General features: G+C 41.4%; 1 protein-coding gene across 1 annotated transcript; it reads left to right on the top strand.

The window, feature by feature from the left end:
- Window positions 1-11,995: 11,995 nt before the first annotated feature.
- LOC143942255 (olfactory receptor 2B6-like) lies at window positions 11,996-12,913 on the top strand. The gene has a single exon (XM_077463500.1). It carries the CDS (start codon window positions 11,996-11,998, stop codon window positions 12,911-12,913), a length of 918 nt encoding a protein of 305 aa, XP_077319626.1.
- Window positions 12,914-23,602: the final 10,689 nt, after the last annotated feature.

Here is a 23,602-nt window from a genome sequence, read left to right as displayed (position 1 = left end):
CAACATATGTCTGGTCAAGCATGTGGTGCCCAAGCGGCTGATGTTTTGGCCACGCGAGATACGCTTGAGACATATGTTGCAAATAGCAGCGGTGCGATCTGATGCACTCGTCTCAAAAAAGGCCCACACCAAAGAACTTTTAGAATAACGCGCAGAGGCAGCGCCCTGCACAGGCGAAGCTCTGCGGTGTGATTCAGTCGGTGTGCTGCCCCTAAGCTGGCCCCCGGAGGGCATCCTGCCTCGTTGGACATGTGTCGCCTCCTCCTCCTCTCTCCTTCCAGGCACCCACGTGGAGTCAGTGCCCTCATCATCCCCTCCCTCTTCATCGCTGTAGCAAACATGGCAGTATGCTGCAGCTTGTGGAACATGACTGCCAGATTGCTGTCCTTCTTGAGCATCCCCTCTCTCTGCGCTCACGCTACTGCCTTCCTCTAGCTGAGTGTCATCATCAGAGCCCACCAAACACTGGGCATCCTCCTGGAGCATGTACCCAACACTGTGCTCAAAGAGTTCAGGAGACTCCTCAGGAGGACGTGGTGGGTCTAGGGAAGGAGTCACTGATGATGACATTGAGAGGAGGGAAGACGATGCGTTGGCAGCTGCTTTGCTACTACCCTGAGACTGGGTGAGAGAGGATGAGGAGGATGAAGAGGGCTTGGTCATCCACTCTACCAAGTCGTTGGCATGTTGCGGCTCAACATGTCCAGCTGCCGAAAAGAAGGACAAGCGTGTCCCATGGCCACATGCTGATGACAATGCACCGCGTCAACGACCAGCACTGTTGTCTCTAGACACAGAGCCTGCTTGCCCTCTTTTATCGGCTCGCGCCTGTCTGCCTCTCCTTGCTGGCCTTCCAGACATGGTAATGGCCTGAAGGGAGTTGGGTAAAAAAGCAGTTGGGTAGTGTATATTGTGCTAGAGGCACACAACACCCACTAACTCCTGCAGATGCCTTTATTATAGAACACCAGAGATAAAGGGGTATATACAGATGTATACTGTGCTGTGCTGGAGGCACACACAACTTCCAATAACTCCTGCAGATGGCAAGTGGTCTCAAATAGAGAAGAGCTATGTAGGTAGATATAGCGGTATGTACTGGGTACAGAGCACGCAGACAGCACGCACAAGCTCCTAACACTACTGACTGCAAGCTCTATTATAAAAGATAGATCACTAGCTATATAGGTGAGGTGAATATAGCGGTGTATACTGCGGTCAGGGCACGCAGACAACAACCACTACACAACAGCAAGATCGAAAATTGGCCGAAAACGATCGGTGTGTACTGTGTTGAAGGTACACAGAACACCCACTGCTTCAGACGCCAACACACTACACAAGGCCGCCGCGCTGGCGGCCTTATATAGTGTGGGGCGTGCACTACACAGCCTGAGCTATGATTGGCCACAGGCATCCTGCCTGTGGCCAATCATGGCTCTCCTCGCTGCTGGTGCTGCGATTGGCCAAGCATGCAGGGTCACAGTGCATGCTTGGCCAATCATGAGCCAGCAATGCACTGTGCCATCGCAGTGCATTGTGGGCCGTGAGCGCCACACGAATTTGGCGCGAATGGACCAAAATGTTCGGACTTCGCCGAACGGACGAACAGCCGATGTTCGAGTCGAACGTATGTTCAACTTGAACACGAAGCTCATCCCTAATGCTGAGAGTCAGGGACATAAGTAGGAATTTGAAAGATCCATTGAACCTTCTGGGCACCCTAAGGAGTGCAACGATGCAATGTGCATAGAACATCACAATAATGGTGGATGTGGTCAAATTGTGCTAACAGTGGGAGGTGCTTAAAGCGATGCAATGCACATGTGGAGATCAGATTACACCTCTGGCCTGGTCTCTGTGTGCTGGAATGACTGATTCCTGTGCATGCGCAGGAGGGATGTCATACTACACTGGCCCATAAAGAAGACTGAAGACCGGCACACAGCTGAAGATGCTGGCACTGTTGAGGGGCGGTGTCACTGAAGCAAAGGTAAGTTTAGTTCTGTTTTAAAGTGATTATAATGCATTCCCTGCATTAAGCTAAAAAGTGTCCCAGTGTTTGTATCGCCAATCACCCCGTTTTATACTTACCTATGTCCTCTCTCAATCCAGCGCTGTGCCCATCTGCAGTGGCTCTTTCCTCCCTCTCTCTCCGCTCACAGAGGCAGCAGAAGAAACCATTGACTCCTGACGATTAAATCCTGTGAGCAGAGAGCAGGCAGTGGGGCTGAGCCATGCTGTGTGTGCCAAAAGACGCACACAGCCTGGCTGAGGATCAATCCTGCAGGTGTGCCCTCATTGGAAGCAGCTTGCTATGGGGGGTACACAAAGCAGGGGAGGAGCCAAGAGCTCCAGCAGGTGACACCAGAAGAGGAGCACAGAGTAGGCAAGTGTAATATGTTTGTTATTTTATGAATGTTGGCTCTGGCTGCTGTCACTCATAACTTGTGAGCCAATGAGAAGTGAGAGAAGACGTCTCAACTCTGTGTCCGATTGGACACGCAGAACTGTGGCTGGTGAGCGGCCTGCTCTGGGTGCCCCCATAGCAAGCTCTTTACTCTGAGGGCACTTGGCAGATGGGAGGGGCCAGAAGCACTGGTGGGGGACCTGAGAGGATGAGGGCTGCTGTCTGCCAAATCACTGCATAAAGCAAGTAAGTATGACATGTTTTTTTTGTTTTGTTTTTTAAACTGTGCCTTTAATATAATTTTATTTCCTTCTCTGCATCAAGATAATAAACTTTCTGCATTTAGCTTCCCCGCCAAAAAGTTAGCAGTAAAAAATACAGCTGTGATGTTCGGCCCGGTCCAGAGCTGGCTGAGACCATCCAAGTGCCTGCTACCGTGTGTTCGGGCAGCTCTGGTGGAGGCGGAGCCCGAGCATGTCGTGTGCTGTTATGGTGCAAGGGAGCCAATCAGAGTGGCCAGAGCCTCGTGTGTGAGTCTGCAGGAAAGGGGCAGAATAGGTCAGGAGTGGGACTGTCATTGCTGTTTAGTGTTGTTTATCTACTTTAAATCACATTGCTAATTGCATATTGTACTTGTTTGTAGCCTAAATAGAAAAATTTGCACTTAAGTCTGGAATTTTGTAATTTTTGGAAATGCCGGTAAAAACTTGGCTGTGCCAGGAAATTTTTGGTGTCGTGCCAGTAAATTTCAATCTGGTAGGTTGGCTAAACTGCTCTGTTCTGGGCCAAGAGTAAGTAAAGCACAATGCATACCTCCCAACTTCCAGAGATGGGAACGAGGGACACCTATTAGTAAAAGTATGTAGGCACATGACACGCCCCTTGTCACACCCCCTTAAAGGAGATTTCTACCAAAAAAAGATTAGTTAAACCCACAAGTGTTTTTTTTTTTTTTTAACCACTACTATTCCTTTATACTCGCTTTAGAAATGTACAAATGCAGCAATTTAGAAATTGGATGAAAGGTTTAGCACTGGACACTTTTTGAAAGATCAGCAGTGTATTTTATATACAACTATACAGATCAGACCAAAATGAGGGACAAATGAGGAGGAAAAAGGGACAGAGGGACATTGTTCCAAATCATGGACAGTCCCTCAAGATCGGAGACAGTTGGGAGCTTTGCAGATTGTGTAGTGGTCAGGAGCAAGTAACACACAGAGGTAAGTAACAAAGACAGGTATGTAACAAACAGAGGTAAGTAACAAACAGAGATAAGTAAAAGAGGTAAGTAACAAACAGAAGTAAGTAGTAAACAAAGGTAAGTAACAAAGAGAGGTAAGTAACAAACACAGGTAAGTAACAAAGACAGGTAAGTATCAAACAGAGGTAAGTAACAAAGAGAGGTAAGTAACAAAGGTAAGTAACAAAGAGAGGTAAGTAACAAAGGTAAGTAACAAAGAGAGGTAAGTAACAAAGAGAGCACAGGTGTTCGAAATGAGTAATGTGCAGAGCACAGAGATCAGGAGGAAGAGTTCAGAGTATCACTTCTCATGCATCCTGATGCTGGATCTTGGTATCTGCCCTTACTCAGTATTTGCACTTCACAAGTATTTCAACATCTCTTTTTTACTATGTCACTCTATAAGGCTACATGCCTACGGACGTTTTAAAAAATGGGCAGTAAAGCTAGGTCCGATGTCTGGAAAAAGTGGTGTTAAAAACTTGATTTTTACTGCGCTTTTGCACATTTTTAAACGTTTCACGTTTTTCAGCTCTAGCGCCGCACCACGGAGCGCCCTGGTCCAGGGTTTTTTTTTTAACAGCTTAAAAATGCCTATGCCATTTGCAGCTCAAAAACGCCTAGGTGGGCATGAAGCCATAGACTAACATGGACAGGCATTTTTAAGCTGCAAAAAACGCTCAAAAAAGCGGCTGTAAAAACGTCCGTGGGCATGAGGCCTAAAAGTCAATTTTATTGCACCCTCGCTGTGCCCCCTCCTTGTAACTTTTACATGCTTCTTATGTCCAGGGGGTACAATACAGACCGTGGTCACTTATCCTATCCTTGCCCTAGCTGGCCTCTCTGGAGCCTAGACATCAATAAGTACAATATAAAAAAAAAGGAAACCCTGTATTAATAAAGGAAAGCTGATACAGATATGCTGCACATATATATCATCAATGTAGCGCTTCACAAATATGTTGATGAATTTGATCAAAACCGTAAGAGTGTAACACCAATAAATCAAAGTTCCAAACTGCAACATTTGTATCCAATCTTCTTTATCTCAGGTTTATCTCAGGTTCTGCACAGACACAGCACCCCGTTCATTTGAATCACCTGCTGTACCTGCGGGAAATGGGGGAAAAAAGCCCTGAGCCTTGCTTTAAAATAGACAGAACTGTACGGTGCTGACGGACTTCGTGGTTTTGCGTACCTGAAAACACGCCGCGAGGTGATGACATCCACTGTGCATCTGCTAAAGGGCAGCACATATTTCCTGCAGGTTGGGGAACGTGTGAGATTAGCATGTGTTTCCCATCCCACATATGTCTGATTCTAGTCTTAGTAGTTCATTTTTTCTTTTTTTGTTGTAAACTCTGCTTCTTCGCTGGTCTTCTGTTCTCCAGCACCGCCATCTTGACTGTGGGAAGCCGGCTGTGACTTCCTGCTGTTCCACAGCTGGCACCCCACTGCTCATGTGCGAGATGTACTGCACTTTCACACTGGTCCCGCAACTCCTAGGGCATGAGACGTGTCCCAGGAGGCTGCGGGAGTGGGGGAGGGGGAAGCAGAACCTCGGCTTTTCTCACCTAGGGGGGAGGAGCAGAAGTGGGAGCGGGTACCTGTCAGAAAAAGGAACCCACTCCAAAAAATAAGTTGCTATAGCGGTAGAGGAGAGGGGAGGAGGATGGGCAGAACTTCACTTTTTAATCACAAATCTACAAATATTTGTAAATCTATAGCAGAAGGTCACCCAGTATTGGGATGGAAGGGATCACCTGTGCACCCAAAACATCTCACTAATGCTTTGGCAGTCTGATTGGCACCAGTTAGGTTCCTTATTCTGTCAGTAATTCCTCTGATAAATGTCACTCACAGACACTTCACTAGAGCTGATCATCAGCATCAACCTTCTGCTTTACACATTCAGGATGGCAAAAGGCAGGCTCAGAGCTCTGAGCAGAGCGACCTCGTGTGGTGAATATGCAGCATCACATGTGAGCTGAGGATGCTTTATCTATCTTTAACCAGCAGGGGTCAGTGCTGCTCATACAGTTTATTGTTTAAAAGTATTACCAATTAAAGCTAAAACAAAGAAAAAAAAAATACAAATAATTATTGAATTTGTCCCTCATAAATAACTGCAATTATTACAACACAATTATTACAACATGTTTTTGCATATATTATGCTGCAATCAATCTTTTAAAAATCTGCAATGCAATGTTACAAATAATTATCCTATAAATACGATGAAATCAAACAGAAAAGTTTGTGAATATGTGATGGAAAAAAAGGGTTAAATGAATATGAACAAATAAAGTAATATAAAAGAAATAAATAAGAGTGTAGAAAAAAATTAAAGTAATGATAATAATTAAAAAAACATATAATATAAATATAAAATATAAATATATATATATATATATATATATATATATATATATATATATATATACGTATGAATAAATTTCATGAATAAATATATAATATAATAAATAAGCGTGTATAAAAAAATAAATATTTAAAATACTTAATAAATATAAAAATAACTATAAATAAGGGTGTATAAAATAATGAATAAAAATAAATAAGGGCGAGCTATTGATAATAGCAAAATACATCCTGGCTGCCATACCTCTATGTGCTTTCTATGCAAATTCAGTACCTTTTTTTTTTGCCAATATTATCATTTTCTTTTTGTGTGTTTATGGAAATAACTTAACCACTTGACAACTGAGTATTTAAACACCCCTCCTGCCCAGACCAATTTTCAGCTTTCGGTGCTCTCACATTTTGAATGACAATTACTCAGTCATGTATTGCTGTACCCAAATTAATTTTTTATCCTTTTTTCCCCACAAATAGAGCTTTCTTTTAGTGGTATTTGACCACCTCTGGGTTTTTTATTTTTTGCGTTATAAATGAAAAAACACAGAAAATGTTGAAAAAAAACACATTTTTCTTTGTTTCTGTGATAAAAGTTTGCAAATTATTAATTTGTCTTCATACATTTTGGCCACAATTTATACTGCTACATATCTTTGGTAAAAATAACCCAAATTATTGGCTATTATTGGGTCTTTGTGAAAGTTATGCCCCGTACACACGAGCGGACTTTTCGACATCCAAACTCCGACGGACTGAGTCCGGCGGACTATCCGATCGTGTGTGGGCTGCAACGGACTTTAGCGAAGCTAAAGTCTGACGGACTTTAGAAATGAAGCATGCTTTAAATTTTCCCGACGGAACTCCGCCGGACCCGGTCCCCTTTGAAAAATCCGCTCGTGTGTGTGCTACTCCGACGGACTAAAACCGACGCTAGGGCAGCTATTGGCTACTGTCTAGGAACTTCCTACGTCGAATCCAGTCGTACGTCATCACGTTCGACTCCGTCGGAGTTTGGTGTGATGGTGTGTGGTCAAGTCCGTTCGGTCGAAAAGTCCGCCAGAACTCCGTCGGAACTCCGGCGGAACTCCGGCGGAACTCCTTTGGAGGTCTGTCAGACTTAATCCCTCTCGTGTGTACGGGGCATTAGAGAGTCTAAAAGCTGTGGTGCAAATCATACAAAATTTATCACATCTGATGCACCGGTGGCCGATCTCATTTCTTGAGACCCGAACAAGCCAGGAAAGTACAAATACACCCCAAATGACCCCCTTTTTTAACCACTTGCAAACTGGGCACTTAAACCCCCCTCAGTCCCAGACCAATTGTCAGCTTTCAGCGCTGATGCACTTTGAATGACAATTGCGCGGGCATACAACACTGTACCCAAATGAAATTTTTATCATTTTTTTCCCACAAATAGAGCTTTCTTTTGGTGGTATTTAGTTACAGCTCGGAGTTTTATTTTTTGCTAAACAAACAAAAAAAGATGCAAAAAAAATAAATAAATAAATCATGTTTTAATAGTTTGTTATAAAATTTTGCAAACGGGTCATTTTTCTCCTTCATTGAAGTGCGCTGATTAGGCGGCACTGATAGGCTGCATTGGTGGGCACTGATAGGCTGCATTGGTGGGCACTGATAGGCTGCATTGGTGGGCACTGATAGGCTGCACTGGTGGGCACTGATAGGCATAGTTAAGGCGGCACTAATAGGCACAGATAAGGCGGCACCGATGGGCACAGATAAGGCGGCACTGATGGGCAAAGATGGGCACAGATAAGATAACACGGATGGGTGGCACGGATGGGTGGCACAGATGGGTGGCACGGATGGGCACTGATAGGTACCACTGATAGATGGGACTGATGGGCACTGATAGGTGGCACTGATAGGTGGCTCTGATAGGTGGCACTGCTGGGCACTGATGGGCGGCACTGCTGGGCACTGATGGGCGGCACTGCTGGGCACTGATGGGCGGCACTGGGGTGCAGCACCTTTGAGGCAGATTGTGGGCACTGTGGGTGGCACTGTGGGTGGCACTGCTGGGTGGCACTGTGGGCACTGCTGGGTGGCACTGTGGGCACTGCTGGGTGGCACTATGGGCACTGCTGGGTGGCACTGATGGGGGGCACTTACTTTTTATTAGGGTGACACTGCAGGGGGCAGGTGGGCACTGGCAGGGGGCAGGTGGGCGCTTGCATTGCTGGCCGTGATCGGGACTGATGTCCCGATCACGGCCGCCGGTGATCGGCTTTTTTTTTTTCTAAATACTATCTGAATACTAGCCGATTACCGGCTCCGTTATGTCACCTGATCAGCTGTCATTGGCTGACAGCTGATCACGTGATAAGGGGTCGGGATCGACCCCTTGCACGGATCGGTGATCAGGCGAGTCTCATGGACTCGCCGATCACAGAGCGCGCCGCGCGCGCCCCTCAGGGGGCGCGCAGGCCGCTCGTACACGGGACTACGTCAATAGCCGTAGTCCCGGAAAAGGAGATCCGCGCTGTAGCCGTCATTTGGCTATAGTGCGGATCTCAAGTGGTTAAAGTAGACATTCCAAGATATTTAGTAAGAGGCATGGTGAGCTTTTTGATGTTGTCATTTTTTCCCACAATTCTTTGCAATATTAAGATTTTTTATTTATTTTTATTTTTTCCCACTAAATTGTTATTGTAATAGGTTATTTCTCTCACTTGGCATGTGTATACCACAAATGATGCCCCAAAATAAATTCTGCTACTCCTCCTGAGTATTACCATACCACATGTGTGGGACTTTTCCACAGCCTTGCCACTTATAGAGGCCCAACATGCAGGGAGCACTATCAGGTGTTCTAGAAGCATAAATTACATATCTAACTTGTTGACTACCTATTACACTTTTGAAGGCCCTGGAGCACCAGGACAATGAAATGTGACACTAACGTGGCACTGATGACAGATGGCATTAATACGTGGCACTGATGACACGTGACACTGATGTGGCACTGATGACAGATGGCACTAATACGTGCCACTGATGACACATGACACTGATGAAGATGGCACTAATATGTGGCACTGATGACAGATGCCACTTATACGTGGCACTGATGACACGTGGCACTAATACGTGGCACTGATGACACATGGCTCTAATACGTGGCACTGATGACAGATGGCACTAATACGTGGCACTGATGACATGTGACACTGATGACAGATGGCACTTATACATGGCACTGATGACAGATGGCACTTATACATGACACTGGAGACAGATGCCACTGACGACAGGTGGAACTGGGGACAGATGGCACTGACGACAGGTGACAGTGGGGACAGATGGCACTGATGACAGGCGGCACTGGGGGCAGATGGCACTGACAGGTGGCACTGGGGGCAGATGGCACTGACAGGTGGTAGTGGGGACAGATGGCAGTGGGGAGAGGTGGCAGTGGGGACAGATGGGCACTTTATTTTCATATTTTATATTTATTATTTATTTTTTCCCACTAACCGCTGCATCTCTGACTAAGCGGTTCATCTCTCCTTCCTCACACGCTGTCTCTGTGTGAGGAGGGAGAGCCGGTGATGAGAGATGATCTCATATGTTTACATATGAGATTATCTCTCATTGGACACGCCGATCACGCTGTAAACGGCCGCTGCGATTGGCCATTTACAGCAATCTGTGCCTTGGACACGGCCAGCACAGAACTTCCCGATGTGAGCTCGCGGGAGTGCGCATTGCGGAAGTAAATAGGAGGACGTTCAGGGACGCCCTCCCGGCAGTTAGTGTCCGCACTGTAGCTGTCTTTTGGCTATAGCGCTGGCGCAAAGTGGTTAAATATAAAAAAATAAGGGTTTGTAAATAAAACAATCACATTAAAATAATAATAAATATAAAAATAAAAAATTTAAATAAAAGGGTATAAAATAATAAATAAAAATCATATAATATATATAATATAAAATATACTTAATAAATAATAAAAAAAATAGAGATAAATAATTATTGAATTTCTCCCTCATAAATAACTGCAATTATTACAACACAATTATTCCAACATGTTTTTACATATATTATGCTGCAATAATTTTTTTACAAAATCTGCAAATAAATAATTATACTATAAATAATTATCCTATAAATGTGATGAAATCAAGCAGAAAAGATTGTGAATATGTGATGTAACTTTTTGTTTATTGTCAATGTTATCATTTTCTTTTTCTGTGTTTATTTAAAAAACTTAAACACATTTCAAAAAATAAAAATAAATAAAGGTGTCTAAACACAAAAAAAGAAAAAGGATTAAATATAAGAAAAAATAAGGGTGTGTGTGTAAATAAAACAATCACTCACATATAAAAACAAATATAAATAAGAGTGCATAAAAATAATAAATATAATCATTAGTAAATATAGAAATAAAAATGTAAATAAAGGGGTATAAAATAATAAATAAAAACCTTAAATATACATTTTTATTTTATTTTATATTATATATATTATATTTATGTTTTTTATTGCCAATGATAACATTGGCATATAAAATAACATTGACATATAAAATAATAAAAACCTTAAATACAATATATAATATTTTATTTTCTATTTATTTTCTATTATATATATTATATTTATATTTTTTATTTATTATTATTATATTTTATATTTATATATTATTATATTTTTTAATTTTTTAATTTTTATTATTATTATTTATTATTATTTAGGCTGCTCTAGAATAAAAATGTAAATAAAGGGGTATAAAATAATAAATGAAAACCTTAAACATAATATTTTCTATTTTCTATTATATTTATGTTTTTTATTTTATAAAAAATATATATATATATTATTTATTTTTTTAAAGAAGGAAAAAAAAAAAGCGGGCTGTGTGGATTGGCCATATTTCCCCACGAGGCTTGAACTCATGGACAACACGACCAGTGTTGTGACTTCTGTGCTGCTCACTGTTCTTGCTGGAGGCACAAACATGAGGAAGAAAAACCATGTGTCCACCAAGATGGCCACCTCCAAACAGAGACAGAGTGCACAATTAGGAATGGTAAATCAGTAATGGGGAAAGATCAGCTTTAGGGAGACCAAAGGTAGTATTGGTAACTAGTTCTATGTCCTCTGCCTGCCTTTATTTGGCACAGCATCTAGAGTTCAGTTCCTCTTAAAAGCCCAAATAAACCCTTCAGTTCAAATCCACTAAATGCATACATTGTCTAAAAACTTATGAAGTCTTAGCCATTGTACACATGGTCGGACATTGCGACGGAAAATGTCCGATCGGACCGCGTTGTCGGATAATCCGACCGTGTGTGGGCTCCATCGGACTGTTTCTGTCGGTATATCCGACCGACAAAGTTTTAGAGCTGGGCTATAAAATTTTCCGACAACATGATCCAATTGGACTTTGTCCGATCATTTGTAGAGAATTCCGATCGGACAAAGTGCCACGCATGCTCAGATCAAATTGCTAGACCAAAGCTATTGGCTACTAGCCTGAATGTAGTCCTGTCGTAACGAAATAACGTCATCACGTTACGAACGATCGGATTTTCTGACAACTTTGTCCGACCGTGTGTATGCAACACAAGTTTCGGACAAAATCAGATGGATTTTGTTGTCAGAATGTCCGATCGTGTGTACAAGGGCTAACACTTTGTTTCTTTTAGAAAGTAGCCACAGGCCAAGTAGAAAAACCTGCCCTTGGTCATCATGCTTCAGAGAAGGACCCTTGCTATCTATCTGGAAGCAGTGGTCTCTCTGACATGCTCCCTGATGAGTCAAATCTACTGCTTTTTAACGAGCAGGAAGAATACATTTTGCTGATTGCAGGTCTATAGATATGACATGGAGGGGTCCTAATGTTTAAATGAAATGTCTGAAATTTAAACTTTTTATTCTGTTGCTAAACAAGGACTTGATCATTTTTTTACAGGTATTTTTCTTAATGAATATTAGAAATGAACAAGACATTAGTAACTCATTTTATTCTTTTGGCATTTTCTGATTTGCATCAGTTACAACACGTATTATTCTTTGTGTTTTTATTCACCTATGTTACATGTATTGTGGGTAATATCTCCATCATTGCTCTTGTTAACTCAGAACCTTCACTTCACACCCCTATGTACTTATTCATTAGCGTATTCTCTGCTTTAGAGGTTATGTTTGTATCCGTTACGGTTCCTAAACTGTTAGCTAATCTAGCAGTTGCAAGTAACGTGATTTCATTCAGTGGTTGCTTTACTCAAATGTATATCTTTAACTCTTTGGGTGTGACTGAATGCTATCTTCTTGCTGTAATGGTCTTTGACCGACATCTAGCTATCAACAATCCTTTACGCTATTCGACAATAATGACCCCTGTTTTTTGTACTGTGCTAGCCATCTTTCCATGGATTATCGGATTTGGTATTGTTTTGATCCCTGCCATCCTTACGGCACATTTGGAATTTTGTGGTCCTAATATAATTGACCACTTTTTTTGTGACCTGGCTCCACTGCAAAAGTTGGCTTGTTCTGATTCTTTCGCAAGCAGTGTGTCTACAAGTGCTGCCGCTGTATTCGATGTTGTTGTACCTTTTCTGCTAATCATAGGATTATACGGCCATATCATTACAACTATTTCTAAAATTCGGAGTGATGAGGGCAAGCAAAAAGCTTTTTCTACTTGTACATCTCACCTAATTGTAGCTAGCCTTTTTTTTGGAACAGCCATCATTGTGTATGTCAAACCAGAAGGAACTAATTATGATAAATACCTTGCATTCATGTACACAGCTTTTACTCCTATGATTAACCCTTTCATATATACTTTACGAAACAGAGATGTGAAGAAGGTGTTTAAAAAAATCTTAAAGCAGCTCTTTTGTAACTAATGATGCTATTAAAAGACTTAAACCACTTCAGCCCTGGAACATTTTACCTCCTTCCTGATCAGAGCATTTGTTGTGATTCGGCACTGCGTCGATTTTGAAAAAAAAAAACTATATTTTTTACTTTATTCTATAATAAATATCCCCAAAATATATATATATATATATATATATATATAAAAAAACAAATTTCTTTCTCAGTTTAGGCCAATATGTATTCGTATACATATTTTTGGTAAAATAAAATCGCAATAAGCGTATTGATTGATTTGCGAAAAAGTTATAGTGTCTACAAAATAGAGGCTAGATTTATGGCATTTTTTTTTTTTATTATTAGTTATGGTGGTGATCTACGATTTTTTTCATGACTGCAAAATTATGGCAGACACATTGGACACTTTTGACACTATTTTGGGACCATTGTCATTTATACAGCGATCAGTGCTATAAAAATGCACTGCTTACTGTGTAAATGACACTGACAGGGAATGGGTTAAACACTAGGGGACGATCAAGGGGTTACGTGTGTCCTAGCCACTTAAGCCCCAGACCAGAGACTTTTTACAATTTGGCACTGCGCTGCTTTAACTGGTAATTGCGCAGTCATGCAATGTTGTACCCAAGCAAAATTTGCGTCCTTTTGCTCACACAAATAGAGCTTTCTTTGATGGTATTTGATTGCCTCTGCGATTTTTATTTTTTGCGATATAATACGAAAAATTTTGAAAAAAATTATATTTTCCACTTTTTGTTATAAGAAAAATCCAATAAACTCAATTTTAGTCATACATTTAGGCCAAAATGTATTCAGCCACATGTCTTTGGTCAAAAAAATGTCAATAAGAGTATATTTATTAGTTTGCACAAAAGTTATATCGTCTACAAACTAGGGTACATTTTCTGGAATTTACGCAGCTTTTAATTTATGACTGCCTATCTCATTTCTTGAGGTGCTAAAATGACAGGGCAGTGCTAACGCCCCCTCCCCCAAATGACCCCATTTTGGAAAGTAGACACCCAAAGGAAATTGCTAAGAGGCATGTTGAGCCCATTGAATATTTTCAATATAAGGAGGATGATGTAAAAAAAACAATGAATACAATACTAGTTATAAAAAGTTGACTGAGATACACATACAAAGCATGCCAAATTTCTTGTGGACAAGTGTACCTTAAAACGGGTAACTAAAACCTTTTTTTTGGACAATAACTTGGTCTGACCATGTTCAAATCTGATTAGCACTCCAAGCAATACTAACTTCCAAGCCTTGATTTTACACAAATTGATTCACGAGAAATACATTAAGACAGAATATTCAAGGATTGACCAAGTCAAAAAATTAACGGACTTTGTGGGCACATAATGGGAGAGAGAATCAGTAAAAAAGTATAAATTTTATTACAACATAGTTAAAAACACATATAAACATACAGACAACACCCTGTATGGACACATTTACGTTACCCAATAATGCAGTTATAGAGGACTGGACCTACGGTACAAAGATTAATTTAATACTATATCAAGGCAATAGAAAAATTTCTGATCCAGTAATGCCTCCAAAAACTTGCTTGTCAATACATTTCGATAATATATTAGATTCTTCAGGACAGATACTGGGTAGGTGCTGGTATATTTAAAAACAAGAGAGTATACGTATAAGTATTCAATGTAATATATATCTATATAAGTATGAATTATGATTGTTAACATTTCTCCAGGAGGATTACATATACACAGAGACAAATTACATATAAACATAACAACATGTATGCTTGCCTGGTAAACTTGTGGCTCAAAGTGTGGGAGAACTTGACCAAACTGACAAACAACCGAAAAACAAAATTGTATATGTGTGTCTATAGTAGTGGGATACACATATATCATGTGGTCTATAGTAGATACCACTAAATAAGACAAAAAACAACAAACATATGCATTATAGTTTTTTTTTTTCTATCATGGTAGACTATGTTGGCACAGCATGGGATGGTAGAATGCTTAAAATTCTAAAGAATTGTTCGGGGGAAAAAGGTACATCTCTGGAGTTGGAGGTTTTCATGCATAAACTATATACAGCTTTAGAGAAAAAAATCGGGCCTATATTGGCATTACAAATTTTTGACTATATATTTTGATGAGGATATAAACATGAGTGGTTTAAGGATACAAATATTTCCTAATCTACATAATATGTCTCCTGCTTTTAGAAATGTATGGGAACAAAACCTGCAGAGATGCACCAAAAAAGTTATGGAAATGTTGGTCACTGAATACATGAAAAGTATTAAAGAGGTTGATGATGACATTAACTGGTTGCTGACCGCTGGCAGTCAAATGACGGCCAGGCGGCGCACCTATTGTGACATATGACGGCCTCCCGTTTAAACAGGGAATGCGTGCGATCGTGCGTGCGCATCTGTTTCTTCGGTGGCGGCGTGTCACGGAGACACCGCTCGCCACCGAAGGGGGTGAACAGCCATTGCTTATGGCTGTTTACCTCGTGATCGGCCGTGATGAAGTCACGGTTGGTCACAGATGGTCACACCCCGACTGTGCACGGCGCATGCGCGAGATCGCACTGCGCGTGCACGTCGGTGGCGGCGTGTTCCCCGGGAACACTGCTCATCACCGAAGCTGGTGTCAAGATATGAAGACATATGTAACACATATCTGTATATAACCCAGAGTTCCCCTTCAATATAAGAATGTATTTCTTTATATAATGTTTTTTAATTCTTCTTGGGTATTTCTTAATATTGCAACACATATTTTGTTATTCACTTTTGTGACTTGTTATTTGCTTCACATGAGATGTCCTTACAGTAAAATGATAAAGCATATTATTCCGAGAAATGATGTTCAAATGTTTTTATGGAAAGTCCCTGTTTATAACATAACTTTTCCCTTCTTAATTAATATCTAAATTGCCAAAAAGTCAAAATGACCTTTAAAGTTGTTATTGTGTTATTGCAAATAGATTATCCTGGAATGGAATGTATTGTGTAATTTCTATCTTGACTTTTTCCCACACATAAACTGTAATGTTATCATTTTCTTATAAAACCCTGTAACCGTGATGAATTCAGGATCACTCCCTTTGGGTGGTCCTCTGTACGGAGATTTTCTGAGTAAATATACATTGAGACGAATGCTACTTCGTAGATGTCCTTTATTTCAAGGCTGTACATAACATTTGGTGACCCTGACGTTGTTCTTATCTGCATCCCCACCACCGGCTCTCAACCCGCAACAGGAGGGACAACAAAGAGGCCTCAGGTGAGAAAAATTGTATTTCTCATTATTATAAAGTACTGTCTTTCTGTGCGGTATTGAGGAGCCGGGTGGGGCTTGTGGAATACAGACGGTAACACGTTCCTTTTTGATTTCAATGCATTCTGTCTATGTATGATTACTGAGAATAATAATGGTACCAATTATAGCTGATGCATGCAAATGTACGTACTTGTGTTTCTTTTTGCTACTCTCAGAAATGACAATGTATATAGTTGTGTTATTAAGGGATGTGTAAAATGCAGGTGCCACAATTTCTATGAGTGAATAGAAGGTGGTGAATGTTGAATTTTTTGTGTGATTTTTTGAGAAACGTTTGTGGTCCTAAGGCGGATAGGTTTGCCTTCAGCGGATAGCCACAAATGGGTGAATGACCTGCTGTATGTTCTCTGGAATAGGGAGTTGAGAAAGACTAGCCTATTACCACTCAGAAAGGAGACGTCCTTCTGAGAGTAGAACGAAGTGAGATATCTCAATATATGTACTGGGCTGCTGGTACACAGCCGTAAGAAGTAAAAAGTAGAGCTCTCAGTCCCGGAGCTCTAAACTATTGTCATTTCTGAAAAGAGTAACAGGAAAAACATAAAACATAAAGAAAATGGGAAATTTGCTTGGAAAAAATATTTTACCGGTAATGAATACTTTTGGGTTAACAAAAAAAAGGGCAAAGAAATTATTAAAAATAGCAAAGAAAACAGGGTTAAGTGCATCCAAGCGCTCCTATCATCAAGATGATGGTAAGTGGAGAGCCGGATGCTTTAAAGCATCATGTAAAGTGGTGTAAAATTACAAAAAGGGAATACAAAGAGGACCCGTCGAAATGGTGGCCCCCCTGAGGGTTCTCTTGATACCTCAACAATTGATGCGTTATTTAATTTACTCTTCAAAATGTCTGATTGTGGGGGGGATTGAATGTTTGGCTGCTTGGGAAGAAGAGTCCCGAAAGAATCTAAAACCACCCCCTTATAAGATGTGTACTGAAAAAACTGCTCTGCATCTGGAAGATGAAGAGGAGCTTCCCAATGCTTGGGCATCCCCGTATGAGTTTGCAAGAAGGGATTTAGAAGTAGCATCTAGAGCAGCGTCTGCCCCTGTAGGTGAAGTTGATCCTGTAGAGGAAAGGGAAGAAGACACGGGAGAACAAAGTGCTCCCCACCCACCTTTTCAGGTTACCCCCCAGCAGCAGCAAGCAGTGTCCAGCTTCTCACAGGAGGAAAGGAATCGAAGGCTAGAGGGAGCCCAATGGACTTCTCAGCGGAGGAGTAGTTTGGGATCTTCATTAGATAGAAGTGAGGGGGTAATATTTGATAAAGATGGACAAATTTGGCAGTACACTCCATCAAGGCCAAATGCTTTAGCAAAATTCACAAAGGTAGATCAATCACATAGCCCCCTTAGACAGATAAATCAAAAGTATAGCCCAGTAACTACAAGGCAAAAGGCAGCAAAAGAGAAAACAACTCTGGGGGTACTGCATACTCCAGAAAGAAAAAGAGAAACAAGAGAGTTGCTTAGGTCTCTATTAAAAGAAAAGCCACTAGAGTAGATGCCCCTAAGGGAAGTAGCCCTGCCAGGAGGGGTAGTGGGAGATCAATATGTAGCTAATATGGCTCAAGTTTATGTCCCATGGAAGCCTAGTGAGATAAGAGCAATTGTGGCAAAACTGCCCAATATGGAAAAATGCCCTAAGAAATGGTATAGGAAAATGATGTGGATGGAAAGGACTCAACAAGCCACATATACAGATATGTGGATCTTGATTGACTGTGTGGTGCCTGAAAAGTATGTGGATGTATGTAACGTATTTGCAAAGAATAAGGGTGCTTGTGAACAATAAAATGTTAGAGAGAAGTAAGTGATGAGTTAGCAAATGGGTTAATCTCTTCCTATCGGTGTGCACGGGACAGCTAGCAAATTGCAGATGTGCTTATGATTTTCTGAAAGGGAGGGGTCAACAGGCTCTGTGTCAGTGAGGGAGCAGTGCGGCAGATGCCTGCTGCTACAATTTCTGACTCCGCAATAAGAATTTAAGGAGAATTAAAAGAAAGTGTAAAGACATGGTCTGGTTTACAGTTTCATGGGAGGATTGTTATAGGAAGTTAAAGAATGGAGAAAGAAGCCAGCGCAAGAATTAATGAATAGTGGATCTTAAAGAATCTAAGAGATTAATAAGGATAGCGATAAAAATAGTAAATGTATAACAAGTTACCATACCTAAGAAAACAGCACTGCAAATGGAAAGTATTGAAGTGCAGGTTGTAGCTCTTCAAATTAAACGAGAAAGACAAAAGACTTTGTTAAATATATGTGATGCCAATTTTCCTACTTTGAATCAGCAGGTATTTTGTTGGTTAAGATAAGTAATGATGTAATTACTGCCAACGTCACTGAACCTCTATAGGTAAGAGGTGGTGTATCGCCATACTCCCCTAGCAGTCTGCTAGACAGAGAAAATATAAGAGTAACTATAGTTTTAATGCCTGAAGGGATGGGAGTAAAACATACTTGAAGCAAAGGGAGATGTTAAATTTGCTCCTTATGCCAGAACTTCAGTCTGGATTACTGGAAATTCTCACCAGACTATATGAAAGTGGCCACGGTGAAAAGTCATGGGGATTTAGCCCTGTCAGTACCAAGAATTTTTCAGTATCTTGAGTAGAGAAGTCACCGGAGGAAGCTGCCTGGTGATTAAGAATAGATAATAAATAAATAAATAAAAAAATGAAAATTTTACTGGATGAAGGAGACTCAATCCTCCACTAGTATTAGGTATTTTACAAGTATTATTAAAGCGACATACAAAGGGTAGTTATAAGTTATAAGTTTAACCCCAGCAGTGAAGAAAGAAATGAAAGAAATTTTACTGACAACCCCAAATCTTGGGCTACCTGACTATAGTAAACCTTACTACCTATTTTGTGTAACAAGCCAATGAATATGCTAAAGGAGCAATCTACAAATAGCCATCCAGTACCATGCCTATGTTGTTTCTGACTGATTTACCTGTTGATTTACACATTTTTGTCTGCCTTACAGGAAAACTTACCTCACAGACCATCCTGGTGCTCCAAAGGGGCTGTTTGTGATGAGGATGGCCTGTGGACTATGAAGGGAAAAATGGTTGCTCCTCCAACTCTGTTTATTTATTTGTTTGCTTTGAGCCATGGGCCTTGCCATGTCTCAACAGGAGGGATGTTTCGGGTGGAGAACAAACACTGGTGGGCTGCTAAATAGATTAATGAATGTGCAATATGTCAAATGCATAACATTGCAAAACCAGTGCCCACTCATATGAAGCATATTCCACATACTGAGGAGACGTTTCAAATTGTGCAGATTGACTTCTCAGATATGCCCCCTTGTGGTCTGCTCAAGTATCTTTTAGTTTGCATGTGCCAGGAGTAATGCCCGAACAGTAGTAAAATGTCTCATTAGAGAGTTAATCCCAAGATTTGGTATAGGGGCTGTTTTCTCCTCAGATAGAGGTACACACTTTGATAACAAGTTAATGGCAGAAGTGGTGAATATTCTGGGGATAAGACAGCAGCTGCACACGCCATATAGGCCACAAGCTAGTGGGATGGTTGAACGCGCTAACCAGACGTTAAAGAGATACCTTGCAAAAATAACTGCTAATGGGAAAAGCACATGGGTAGAAGCATTGCCTATAGCTTTAGCTACCATTAGGACTACCCCTAAAGAAAAACACGGGCTATCACCCTTCGACATACTATTTGGAAGACCACCTCGGAGACTTCCTGCACCTTTGGCACCCCCAGAGACAGTAAATTTGAGAAATGGTCAAGATACCATGATAGACTATGTGCGCAGACTGGCAAATGTGTTTTCTGATACTTTTTCCAGAGCCAAAGCAGTACAACCAGTGGACACAAGTGACGGAACGCATTGACTAAAGTCAGGAGAGTGGGTGTACATCAAGAATCATACACCCCGGACCACTTTGTCTCCTAGGTGGAAAGGTCCATTTCAGATCATTCTTGTATCTCCAACTGCAGTGAAGCTGAAAGACTACAAGTACTGGGTTCATGGTTCCCATTGTAAAAAGACTGTAGCTCCGAAGGAACATACAGATCAGTTTGCTGGTAGCAGGTATTCTTATTTACCCTTGCCTTCTAGGTCATCACCGCCAATTACTCGTGCCAGAGCCAGAAGACTCCAGAATGAATCTCCTGGGGCCTAGACCGAATGTGGTGTTATGGAGCGTTATCCTCTGTGGTGGAGCGGTGGTGTGGATTACAGTCATGGCATTCGAATGGACATACCATAAAGAAAAGGGTAAGATACATGACACCTACCTTTTCAATGCCACTGTCACAAGTGAGAAATTGCAACCTGAAGAAAGCCGTAATCCCAATCAAAGAGCAAGAAGAGACACTCATGAGTATCATGTTAAATTAGGTGAACCCTTTCATAACTCCTTTGTGTCCATGCACCTACAAGCAGCAAAGAAACTGAACATTTCTAATTGCTGGATATGCACACACGCACCTATATCACATAAGACTATACCCTTATTAGGTGTTCCCAGCACATTGGCTGAAATAGAGAACAGTGCTCACTTTGAAGATGTAAGCAGAACTATGGTTGACAGAGTTGTTTCACTCCTGTTGTTCACTAATGCTCCAATGACAATCCCCTCTGTCTGCATAAACTTCACTCGAGAATATTCATCTGAGCTGCTTACTCAAGGTTTTCAAAGTACTACCAGACCTATTGGGAACTCTAACTGTATGGACAATGCTGAGATCAGATATTGGTTTGATGGTAAGGATACAGCATGGAGCACAGATCGGTATCAGGAACTACATGACTACACGCATCGACAACATTCTAGGCAAAACAATATGAAATTATTAATGTGTTTGCAGGGGTATAATTTCAAGAAGGCTTGTGCAGCTCCCCCAGGTTATTACTTTATATGTGGGAAGAAAGCATATAATTGGATCCCTTTAAATTCTATGGGGGTTTGTTATTTTGGGAGAGTAATACCTGCCACTTGGTATATGAGTAACGATGAGTTTAAGGAGTCCCAAATCCGTAAAATCCCCATTCATCTTTTAAAAAGAGATTTAGATTCTCAGTCAGAACCTGGGGGGGAGGAAGAGAATCATGATGAGGTTAAAGATCCTGATATGAACAAGGAGGGTGAGACTAACATTGAGGTACCCCTAGTTAATGTTGAGAAAAATACTAATTACACTTATAATAGTGACCTTGGCACTAATATAGAGTCCCATGACAGGGGGATAAAGCCAATATTCTCCATACCATGGGTAAATAGATGTTGTATCAAAAAGGCATTCAGTTTTATCATTGATTTAGCTGACTTGATCGATAATATTACAGCATTGTATGATAGGAACTTTGTGATGCTTGCCACAGAACTAAAAATGGTTAAAAAGGAGATTTTGCAGCACCGGTTGGTGCTGGATTATCTTGCAGCGAGCCAGGGAGGAATATGCACCATAGTGGGAACAGGCTGTTGTAACTACATTGGAAATGATACTAAAGCAGAAGATGCTATCATTTCACATGTAGAACAGGTACAACAGCTTAAGCCCAATTTTCGGAAAGAGCATACTGAAACTGCTTGGGTTGAAGGAAGCTGGGAAAGCTGGACTTCCTGGCTTAATCCTGCCAACTGGTTCTCAGGCATTGGAGGTTGGTTTGCTGGTATATTACATGGTATCCTGTACATTGTTGGTATCATAGTACTTATATCTTACAGCGAGCCAGGGAGGAATATGCACCATAGTGGGAACAAGCTGTTGTACCTGTTCACATGCACATGCAAACTAAAAGATACTTGAGCCGACCACAAGGGGGCATATCTGAGAAGTCAATCTGCACAATTTGAAATGGCTCCTCAGTATGTGGAATATGCTTCATATGAGTGGGCACTGGTTTTGCAATGTTATGCATTTGACATATTGCACATTCATTAATCTATTTAGCAGCATATGTATGAAAGCCTGGAGCCCACCAGTGTTTGTTTGCCACCCAACACAGGTAAACACCCATTGGCCGGCTGTTTACCCAGGTGATCGGCTGTGATCCTTTCACAGCCGATCACTAAAATGTAAACAAACTGCAGTAATGAGATGTTACCGGGTTGTTCTCCTCCTCACACACCGATCGTGTGTGAGGAGGAGATTGCCGTAACATCTCGTTACCGCCTAGTGTACACCAATCACACTGATTGCCCCCCCAATAAAGAGGACCTGTCACCACCCCTCATAGTGCCTGTCAATCACAGTCCATCAGAGTATTTGAGTACCTGTCCCAGCCCATCAGAGTACCCGAGTACCTGTCACGGCACATCAGAGTACCCGAGTACCTGTCACGGCACATCAGAGTACCCGAGTACCTGTCACGGCCCATCAGAGTACCCGAGTACCTGTCACGGCCCATCAGGGTACCCGAGTACCTGTCACGGCCCATCAGGGTACCCGAGTACCTGTCACGGTCCATCAGGGTACCCGAGTACCTGTCACCAGGCCATCAGGGTACCCGAGTACCTGTCACCAGGCCATCAGGGTACCCGAGTACCTGTCACCAGGCCATCAGAGTACCCGAGTACCTGTCACCAGGCCATCAGAGTACCCGAGTACCTGTCACCAGGTCATCAGAGTACCCGAGTACCTGTCACCAGGCCATCAGAGTACCCGAGTACCTGTCACCAGGCCATCAGAGTACCTGAGTACCTATTTGCAGCCCATGTCTCATAGAATATACGTTGGGGTGTTTGCTTTCCAAAATAGGGTCATTTTGTGGGTAATTTCACTGTCCTGGTGGTCCAGGACCTTCAAAAGTGTGATAGGTAGGAATAAAATGAGATGTCATTTATGCTCCTAGAATGCCTGAACATACTACTTCAATGTTCGGCTTCTCTATGTGGCCAGGCTATGTAAAAGTCCTACACATGTGGTATCGCCATACTCGGGAGGAGTAGCAGAATGTGTTTTGGGTTGTAGCTTTTTCTATATACATGCTATGTGTTAGAAATATCTTATAAATTGACAATTTTGTGCAAAAAAAAAATGCGTTTTAATTTTTTTCCACATATTCCAAAAACTTCTGGAAAAAAATTAACCGTTCAAAAGACTCATTATGCCTCACAGATTATACGTTGGGGTGTTTGCTTTGAAAAATGAGGTCATTTTATGGGAAATTCCATTGTCCTGGTACTCCAGGGCCTTCAAAATTGTAATAGGTGGTTGAGAAATGAGATGCCTCATTTTTACTCGTAGAACGTCTGAAGGTACTACTTCAATGTTGGTGCTCTGTATGTAGCCAGGCTGTGTAAAAGTCTCACACATGTGGTATCGCCGTACTCGGAAAGAGTAGCAAAATGTATTTTGGGGTGTAATTTGTTGT

Source organism: Lithobates pipiens, unplaced genomic scaffold, assembly GCF_037356315.1.
Source record: "Lithobates pipiens isolate NorthernLeopardFrog02 unplaced genomic scaffold, aLitPip1_a1.2 Scaffold_30, whole genome shotgun sequence".
NCBI classification, from domain to species: Eukaryota; Metazoa; Chordata; class Amphibia; order Anura; family Ranidae; genus Lithobates; species Lithobates pipiens.
This window is presented reverse-complemented; position numbering and strand designations above follow the sequence as displayed.